This window comes from Polyodon spathula, chromosome 24, assembly GCF_017654505.1.
Source record: "Polyodon spathula isolate WHYD16114869_AA chromosome 24, ASM1765450v1, whole genome shotgun sequence".
NCBI lineage: Eukaryota > Metazoa > Chordata > Actinopteri > Acipenseriformes > Polyodontidae > Polyodon > Polyodon spathula.
The window spans coordinates 13,579,819-13,589,984 of record NC_054557.1 but is presented as its reverse complement, the minus strand read 5'-3'; the positions used below and the strand labels follow the sequence as shown (position 1 = coordinate 13,589,984).

At 43.6% G+C, this 10,166-nt stretch overlaps 1 protein-coding gene across 1 annotated transcript; it reads left to right on the top strand.

Annotated features, from left to right (window-relative positions):
• The first annotated feature begins 3,130 nt into the window (after positions 1-3,130).
• On the top strand, positions 3,131-9,861 carry LOC121299111 (hyaluronan and proteoglycan link protein 3-like). Its single transcript, XM_041226656.1, has 5 exons — positions 3,131-3,352; positions 5,969-6,094; positions 6,543-6,911; positions 7,038-7,340; positions 7,976-9,861. The coding sequence occupies exons 2-5, from the start codon at positions 5,977-5,979 to the stop codon at positions 8,257-8,259; spliced, it is 1,074 nt and encodes a 357-aa protein (XP_041082590.1). The 5' UTR covers positions 3,131-3,352; positions 5,969-5,976; the 3' UTR covers positions 8,260-9,861.
• The last annotated feature ends 305 nt before the right edge of the window (positions 9,862-10,166 follow it).

Here is a 10,166-nt window from a genome sequence, read left to right as displayed (position 1 = left end):
AAAAAAAAAAAAACCTGAATGTTTTTAAATGTAAAAAGCAAAATACCAACTGGATCTAATTCTAGAATGTGTGATTTATAGCATGTTTTTAACATGAGAAGTCATGCCTTATTATAACTTAGTGGGAAAATGTTGCTCATATGATAACCATGTCAATTCATCTGTACTATAAAATGAAACAGTAACATTGTACAGTCATGGGAACATGCTAACTGTCTGGATAACTTTTGCTGTCGCTGTCTGAAGAAACTTGAGTTGTGCAAAATCACCTGACCCTTCTCAGCAAAGTTCCCTCCGCACCTTGCTGGGGTTCCAGGAGATGAAACAGATCCAGGTTACTCGCCCACCTAAGTCAAGTCATTCAGGATGATAGCTCTATGAAGAGGCCAGCTTGAGTCTCAGGTCAGTGAACACCAGGCTTTCAGTCTGCACAGAGCGGTTCATCAAAGCACTGTCAGCAGGTCTCTGTGTCTCTGTGTCCTTTCCTGAAGAATAGCAGGAAAACTGTTGACAGTGTGCCAGGAGAGCAGTGCAGACTGGCCAGGGTCTCTAGGCAGGCCTTCAGACAAACAAGGCTATTTTTGAACAGGCAGCAGCCTCCAGAGCATTCATATAGTCCTGTGATTCACAGTTTCCCTTTATATTGCAAAATTTAACTCCCCTCCTCTCTCCAATAATAAAAAAAAATAAATCTGCATTCTACAGCTAGACTTAAACTATATGAAGATACAAGTAGCTGCAATTAGCAACAGTTTAGCTGCAGTTGGCTGGTTCCCTCGCTGCACTGTAGTTCCAGTTGGCTGGTTCCCTCGCTGCACTGTAGCTGCAGTTGGCTGGTTCCCTCGCTGCACTGTAGCTGCAGTTGGCTGGTTCCCTCACTGCACTGTAGCTGCAGTTGGCTGGTTCCCTCACTGCACTGTAGTTCCAGTTGGCTGGTTCCCTCACTGCACTGTAGCTGCAGTTGGCTGGTTCCCTCACTTTATTCAAATTTAATAGGACCTCTTTGGGGTTTAGCACAGATTCCAAACAGCCTGTCATGTTCTGCACACGCAATTGCACTGGGGGTTATCTTCTGCCAGATCAGTTACAACCACTCAATACCTGCAGACCAGACTCTCACCAACGAGTAAGGCTTGATTGGATCCAGGACTGGAGACAGACTGGACCCCAGTCTTAATGTATTAGTTTGGGAGATACCTGATGTCCCAGGGTATTACTGTACCTAACAGATGCCAAATAATTCTGCAGTTCATTGCTGCACTATCCTATAGTACATCTCCAGATAACGTGAGCCGCAGAGTGTTTATCCCACAACTCCAGCATCTGTAAATGGAGACAGGGTCTAATAAAGCCAGCGGATTATCTTCAATGGGATATCCACAGTCCTAATCTCTTAACAGGGTGCATGCAGCCCCATCCACATCTGGGTTTGCTAAGGGGGGATTGTGTTCCCTTTACAGTTGTCTGGAGTTCTGCCAATGGTTATGAACCCTATGGGGGTTTACAGAATCTGTTGTTGTTAGAATAGGTCCAAGATGAGGTTTAGGAGAGTTTAGGATGAGGTCTCGCTAACTAATGATGGAAGGCTTGTTCTGACAAGGTTAAATGCATTCGAACCAGCTCCTTTGTACAGCATTCTCACCCTAAACTTTCTAATGTTTCTAAACTAATCCATTTTCAGCACTGAAGCTTAAGCGCTATCCTCAGTTTGCTCTCTGAATGTGTTCAGTATTACACTGGGATGTCTTAGTTTATTTTAAAAATTACACTTCTCCAGTCTCCTGCTATTTATACTGTTGTAGTATGTATAGCCCCAGGCAAATGCTTTCATCTTCGCTATCTGAATATACTGACAGCGAACTTCAAAAACATCTGTAATAGCTGTGTGCCCGTGTGTGCGTGTCTCTATGTGAGGCGCGGGAACAGCAGAGTGGTTATTATCAACCAGAAATAACATCAACAGCTGAGGATGTCCAAAGAACCCCCCCTCCCACACTCTCCCACACACAAACAGACCCTGCCCTGAACCAGCAGCACCTCTCAGAGGGGTACAGATCACAGGAAATGTCCTGCTCCTCAAAAAGGCCACCCTTCAGCTTTTTCCTCAATCTTCAGTTGACAATGAACTCATTTATCTTTTTTTTTTTTTTTTTTTTTAGAAATGCAATTTAAAAAAAAAAACATTCCTGGTGCAAAAGTAACGCTTGTATGGAGGATGTGCATCCTGTGCTCTGCAGTTCCTTCAGTCCTGTGCGATGTGTGCTGTGTGACCTGTATGAGATTGGGCTATAGGCTGTTATTGCAGGATATTCTTGCAGAGGTCTGTGACTAATCCTACTGGGATTCTATTATTTGTTTTATTATTATTAATTGGAGAAAACGAAGTGCTCTGGGAACAATGGAATGTGCTATTTATGCATTATTGCAGATTACCAGGCAAACCCTTTGAGGTGTTTCCAAAGAGGCCACTGGCAGGCAGACGCAGCTGTACTGAATTTCCATTGAAACTCAATACAAGAGATAAAATGTTGCACAATGAAACACAACAACATACTGGTGATCCCAATACAAGGACACGATGTGCAAACAACAGAGGGGTGTATAGCTGACAGTGGATCATATTCAGAAATGAACTGGAATGTTGACAGCAAGCTAATGCTTTATGAATATAAGCAGTTTTTTTGACTGTGTTAATCCAAGTAGTCGTGCTCATTGATTTGAAAAGAGAAAACTTTATTAGATGAACTGTCATATACAGCTGCTTCTTTAAAAGTCCACCTACATCTGAACAAGAAACTTGTCTAATAAACAGAAGCAACTCTTTCAATGTAAGGCTGCTTCAGGTACCATTTCAGACTGAAGCATATCGATATATGATTTGACAATGGTTCATCAACATATTCATCCCATACCTATTTCATATATTCACACAGATTCTCTTTCTCACTATAACTTGCAACATTTTAAACGCAAGTTTGTTATTATTATCATTATTATTGTTGTTGTTGTGGCGAAGGTTACTCGACAGCATACACACACGTTAGTCTTATAAACATTTCTGAGGTTGCTTCCTGTAGGGCGTGGTTTGCAAACCACAGTTGTTGCTGCTAAATATTCCAGTCCTGTCTCTTTAAACAGCGGGCGGGCCGGGGACAGCCAATTCGTCTTGGGCGGTGACGTCACGGAGTTCCTTTTTTTTTTCTCCAGAAGATCAATTTAAACAAGGAATAACTTTTTCAGTTTTACTACAAAACGACTTGCACGCTGACAGAGAAGGAGGGAGGAAAAAAGAACGGAATTGACTGAAAGTTAAAACTAGACTAGAGCTGGGAGAATATCTTACCAGCTTGCTGTGAGTATTCATAAAGAATTCGAGCTTATTATTATTATTATTATTATTATTATTATTATTATTATTGTAACAAGATTGTTTTTTTTTTTTTATATGAACGTCGGTGTCAATATTTTGTAAATTACATCTGCTTTGGGGGTGATGTGTTTTCGGAGAAATGTATTTGAGATGCTTGCTTTTAATCTAAGAAAGAGAAACCTTTGTAAAAATCGAATATAGATGTGTTAAAGATTACAGTTCTTAAAAATGTAACTAAACTATATGATGCCCACAGCATACAATCCCACAGGGGCAGCACCTTTATAACCCTGTCTTGGTCCGTGTGCAAGGGGTCTGTGTTACCTGAAGCTGGCTACTTCAGACATAATGATCGGGTCGGTGAGCAAAGAATGCCAGTTATTTATCACGTTTATTTTATGACTCTGAGCTAAAGTCCGAGCCTGGCTAAGTGTGTCAAAATACAGTCCTGTGCTTTGTAGAGATATGGGACTCGAGAAACGTCGACATGTCTCAGTCGCCTCAGTCTAGGGGTTGATGAATGCCGTCTGCTGGATATTGCATCTCAATACGGTGCGATAACTGTTATAGATTAGGACAATCACAGAAGTGTACTGTTACAATCAGTTGTACCACAATGCAGCTGAGCAGTGGTGCTTATTGCATTGGTTATTTTGACCAATGCACTGTTATTCAATTGTGTTACATACTGCAAGAACGTGGTGTGTGAAAATCGAGGTATTGTCACCTGAAAAGTATCCTTTCACAATGCAAAGCAAAGAGAGCGCGTTATATACCCCCAGTCCCGATTCACACGGCTGGTCTGTGTTGAGAAATGGACCAAACGTCAAAATACTTTGCATTTTGCCAAGTTTTTCACGTGGAAGCAGAGCTTTATTAAATTATTAATCCACATGATAAATCTGGAATGCAATATACTTTACTTGAAAGGAAATGTATTTTTGATTGTAAGAATCGCCTTATTACAATTAACTCCGTTTTATAGACACTTATGTATCTATACCTGTACATACTTATAAACCTCTTATATAAATGTATAGATATTTTACAGAAATCTACACAGAATTGTGTCACCGTTTTGCAGATCTGATATAAGAATAATATATTCAATACATATTTGAAATATGATATCCAGTCACAGACATCTCCCGTTTACAATAGCGTTTAACAATTGAAAAAATTCTGCAGCAATCTAAGTAAAGCCAGAAGATGGGGTGCCGGTTAAATCTACCAGACCCTTTCCAAAGGTGGTGTTGAGGCCGTCAATGTACCTGCTATCGGACCTTAGTGAATAGTGATCTAATAGAACATGAGTGGCTATTCTGTGCTGTCAAGCAGCGCCACCTGCTGAGGAAGAAACCAAAGTACAGCCAATGCATTTTTAGAATTGCTCGGGGGTTTGAAATAGAGTGCTGTTCAGTAACTCTCTTGGTAATTTGCATGTATTACCACAGCCCTATTAGCTCTGTCTCATCTTGCCTGTAGTCAAAGCTCTGTTCACAAGAGCATCATCTCTTATCATCCGAGGTCTGACCTATCAGTCACCCCAGTTCAAAACCAGCACCAAACTGCTAGTGCTAACAGAAAATCATTAGCACCAGCCATTTAATTGCAAAAGAGTAGTGTTTATCTCAACACCACTTAACCATATTGACTGAGTAACCAAACAGTCAACTGTCTGTGACTACAGTAAATAAATACAACATGTCTAGTAAAAATTTTAATCAATACAAAGCGTACATATACAGGGCGACTCAGAAGAAGCCACTGCTCATATAAAAGCAGACTGGGTACAGAAATGGCACAGGCCTGAAAGGATGGTTTTTTTTGGAAGCCCAGCGCATGTGTAAACCATACTGCTGAAGCACAGTTTTAGCTCTATATCATAATTATTGAGCACCCCCACCCCTGGCCAGATTACATGACAGGACATGCAGGTCAGACTGCCCTGTGAAGCAGGTTTGCCAGGATGTTTAGCTGCAAGGAATAAAGCCTCCTCACTGTGCCGGGGAGACTGCTTGTTTTTATGCATCAGATACTTAATAAAAACTCTCATAGGGGAGCTGAGCAAGGTCAGGGTCATGCATGGATGTCGTTTGTCACGAGAGTGATGCCGAAGGTACAACCTTGTCACTGTATTATGCACTCTGTGTGTATTTGTAACATTGTTAGAATGTGCTATCAGTTTTCTGCTCTGCAGGTCTAGCTGAAGTGAAAAAAAAAAAAAAAACGTTCCACATATTACATTTCTTGTGGTTGTCTGCCACCTTGTGGATAAATACTTGTATTACAGCAAAGAGGCATTTGCTCGTTCCTGCTCTTACAGAACGTGATGTTCGAACTTAAATGTTTAAAAAAAGATGAAAGTAAATTTGTGTAACTGTCGAGGAGGCAATGCAAGGGGAGTGGCAGCAGCCCTGCAGAGAATGAGAGGGCTGTTGAGGAAGCAGTGCAGGGGAGTACTATAATATTGTACAGTACTATAAATACTTTACAAGCAGAAACTCATAAACCCTTGCTGTGTATTAATCAGTTGTTTGTGTCACAGTAGGTGCGCAGGAGAATATTCTTCATACTGACTCATACTGTATACAACAGGTGGCAGAATGACGTGGCTCCCCCTGCTGGCTGTGCTCCTTCAGCTGCTCCGAGCATGTTGGACTGCCCCCTACTCTAACGGCTTCTTCTACCATGACATCATGAATGGGAACGGCAACGGGGAGAGTAAGTACCTGTGGAACACCAGAATCAAACCGTTGATCCATTTAAACATTCATTTAAAGTCCCGCCTTGGCTTAGTGCTGTATGTTAACACGTGCCGTTGGAAATCACGTTGCAACCTCACGGGACGCCTAGGTCCCAGTCAGAGGTCATGTACAAATACATGTAAAACAAAAATAAAATGTTCTCATGCATATTCAATAAAGGAGTTCCTTCTTCAGCTCGACAAAAATATGCCAGCACTGAAAGGGTTAAAAAGGTGTATAATAGTTTAAAAAACCCCACCCAAAAAGCACAGGAAATTGTGATACATGAAAAGCACTGGATGGATTTAGCACAGCTTTATAAAAGTAGTTTACAAGTAAAATGCATCTGATTAGCATATTCTACACCTGGTTGCACGGGGTCAGAAATGGTCCGTGATGTGCTTGACATACCCTCTCTTTCCCAGTTTACTTTAATGGAGTGCGACTGCATGTGAAGGCTCTGGAAGCGCCCATCTTTGCTGCGCGGGGCACCAACGTGACGCTGCCCTGCCACTATTACTACGAGCCGCGGCTGAGCGCTCCGCGCCGCACCCGGGTCAAGTGGTCCCGTCTACCTGTGAACGGGGGAGAGGAGACGGATGTACTGGTGGCTATCGGCCTGCGCCACCGCAGCTTCGGGGAGTACAAGGGACGAGTGCACCTGCAGCAGGACTCGGAGGGGGAGGTGTCTCTTGTCATCACGCAGCTGTGCCTCGCCGACACGGGCCGGTACCGCTGTGAGGTCATCGACGGGCTGGAAGACGAGAGCAGCACAGTGGAGCTGGAGCTGCGCGGTAACCACGCCTTCACCTGATCACGCCTATTCTTATTGCTATCTTATTCCGTTTCCCAGTCTTATATCATGATTTAAAACACAACTTCCATCGAAAGTCTGAACACGCCCTCTCTCTCTGCCCCAGGTGTGGTGTTTCCCTACCAGCCCACGGGGAGGCGCTACCAGCTGAACTTCGAGGCGGCGCAGCGGGTGTGCGAGGAGCAGGATGCCACCTTGGCCACCTTCGAGCAGCTGTACTCAGCTTGGGAGGAGGGGCTGGACTGGTGCAACGCAGGCTGGCTGGCCGACGGGACGGTGCAGTACCCCATCACCCAGACACGGGAGCCCTGCGGGGGGCTAGGCCTGGCCCCGGGGCTCCGCAGCTACGGCCCCCGGCACAGGCAGCTGCACCTCTATGACGCCTTCTGCTTCTCCTCCTCTCTGCGGGGTGAGTGTCTGACTGTACAACCTCCCTCCTCTCTCCCTCCCAGCCATCCCTCCATTGCTCTTTTGTCTACCCACCTCTCTACTTCAAATCTTCAAATTAACCCTTTACAGTAATTCATGTATACCCCACCCTTTATTATTAGAGTGAATATTCCTTATTCTAGCCCTCCTCTCCTAAAAGTGTACACTCCATTCTTTCCTGTCATAGTGCACTCCATTTCTTTAGTGTTGCAGAAGTCTGTATTCTGTATTCACCCGCTCTCTGTCTCCCCCTAGGGAAGGTGTGTTTCCTGTATTCACCCGCTCTCTGTCTCCCCCTAGGGAAGGTGTGTTTCCTGTATTCACCCGCTCTCTGTCTCCCCCTAGGGAAGGTGTGTTTCCTGTATTCACCCGCTCTCTGTCTCCCCCTAGGGAAGGTGTGTTTCCTGTATTCACCCGCTCTCTGTCTCCCCCTAGGGAAGGTGTGTTTCCTGTATTCACCTGCTCTCTGTCTCCCCCTAGGGAAGGTGTGTTTCCTGTATTCACCTGCTCTCTGTTTCCCCCTAGGGAAGGTGTGTTTCCTGTATTCACCTGCTCTCTGTCTCCCCCTAGGGAAGGTGTGTTTCCTGTATTCATTTGGTCTCTGTCTCCCCCTAGGGAAGGTGTATTTCCTGCAGCACCCTCACAAGCTGAACTTCACTGAAGCGGGGGCGGCGTGTGAGCAAGATGGGGCGAGCATCGCCCGGGTGGGTCAGCTGTACGCCGCCTGGAGATTCCTGGACCTGGACCGCTGTGATGCGGGCTGGCTGGCTGACGGGAGCCTGCGCTACCCCATTGCCTTCCCCCGGGCCAACTGCGGCCCCCCAGAGCCCGGCGTCAGGACCTTCGGCTTCCCCAGCAGACACCAGAAACACGGCGTCTACTGCTATGGGATGAGATAGAGCCGAACTGAGCAGAGCTCACCTCCCAGACTCACCCTGCTCACTTCACTGCTCCCTCTTCCAACCCTTCTCGTCTGCCTCCCACTCTGTACTAGTAAAAGCATAACGAAATGTAGTAAAGCATAGCAAATATATGGTAAGCTCTGGGAAAGCAATGGTAGCTGCGTTGTATAAGCATGGGGGAATGATGGCAAATTGCTCAATTATTGTACAGAATCTCCGTGGTAATCTGGTACATGGGTTCCCTCTCTTACTCCCTCTCTCTTGCTCTTCATATGTTCTTCTCATCTTCACTTATCTCCTTTGTCTTCAGCTCCCTCCATCTCTTTAACTGTCTCCATCACTCGTTTCTTCCCGTCCCACTGCTTTTCAAGCTCTCCCGTTTTTTTTATATGTTCTCCTCCCTCTCCCTTCTTCCACACTCCTTCCATCCTGTCCCGGAGGCTTTCCCCCCTTTACCTCTTCCTCTGTCTTCCTTCAGCTCTTTAGGAGGCCTGGGAGTTTAGATTTCATAGAGACGATGATGGTTAAGAGCTGCTGTAGCCTTAGCTGTGCTGAAAGGTAAAGCAGATTACTGGCCATTGACTTTAGTGTATGTTTGTGTATTAGCCAATGAAGCATAAGACAGAAGTAATACCTCCTGTCCAGGGCATTATCTGTTCTTGGTGCGGGGGGAAGTTGGGAAACATGAGTATTATCATAATTCATATTATTAATAAGACTATATTTTGTAATGTTTTCCTTGTACCAAATTCCTTGCTGGACCTCTTACATCAATAGTAAAATACAGAGCAACCAATTCGTGTGCTAACTTTAAGGTGACAATGTGAAACTTACAGTAGATCACCCATACTGCTAGAGTGCACAGTAAGTATAGGTAGGGGCATGCTTATTCGTCTCAGAGTGGAGCAGCAGCAGGGATGTTTCAAGGGTAGGAAACTTGACTATGAATATACTGTCTCTGCTATGCATTATGCATTAATCACATAGTGTCTCTTGAATAGGATTATGGGACACCATACCCCCCCCACCCCCCCCCCACACAATCTGAGCTGTATTACAAAGACAAGCACGTAGAATTGTATAATGTAGCTCATCAAGACCTTGATCTTACTGTAGCATAAGATATGATATGAACCTTTTCAAACTTTCTCAAAATTCTTTGATTTTTACACACCATGGAGTTAAGGGATTCTATATTTAATGTGAAATATATTTTTTATATGTGTGTTTTTTTATTATAAACTGTACTGTATAAAATGCATATTTAATGCTAAAGTCCTGTGTGTGCCTTATGTTGCATTCGCAGTGTCTAACAGTCTGCTCAATGTGTTCTTTGGTATTTACTGTGTCTCTCCCAATAGTCTTGTGATGTACAGAGCTGGGCTTCAGTCCTGGGACTTCTTCTCTGCTTGTGTAAATATGGACAAATAAAATGTGAGATACTGTACTTGTGAGGTATATGCACTCAGCATGGCTGTGATATTATTTCATTGGTTTCTGTATCTTTGCATTTTAATCTTAATGGAGTTTAACCTCTTTGATAATTTAACAGCGCAGGTCTTTACTTCTTACAAATAAAAGTTTTCTAACTTTTTAAAATAAGATTTCAATTCTGTATGTGTGTGCATGTATAAAATCCATGTAGATGTGTATGTACACGCATGCATGATTATGTTGTTATGTGTATGTATGTATGTATGTATGTATATATGTAAATGTAACAACTCATAGGATAGTTTAGGCAACCTCGTCAGTTTAATGAAAATAGTTTTATAAAAGCAAAGAGCAACATTCCTTTACAGAACAGAAACATTATCTTCTAACGTGCAGAACTACTGTAACTGTGTTACAAGAAAGCTACCAAATGCTGTCATCAAAACGAAAAATATAAATTAAAACCTATA

Coding starts and splice junctions, on each gene's coding strand:
- LOC121299111 (XM_041226656.1), top strand. CDS start 5,977: ATGACGTGGCTCCCCCTGCTGGCTGTGCTCCTTCAGCTGCTCCGAGCA. Junction 6,912..7,037: donor AGTGGAGCTGGAGCTGCGCG/GTAACCACGCCT, acceptor TCTCTGCCCCAG/GTGTGGTGTTTCCCTACCAG. Junction 7,341..7,975: donor CTTCTCCTCCTCTCTGCGGG/GTGAGTGTCTGA, acceptor GTCTCCCCCTAG/GGAAGGTGTATTTCCTGCAG.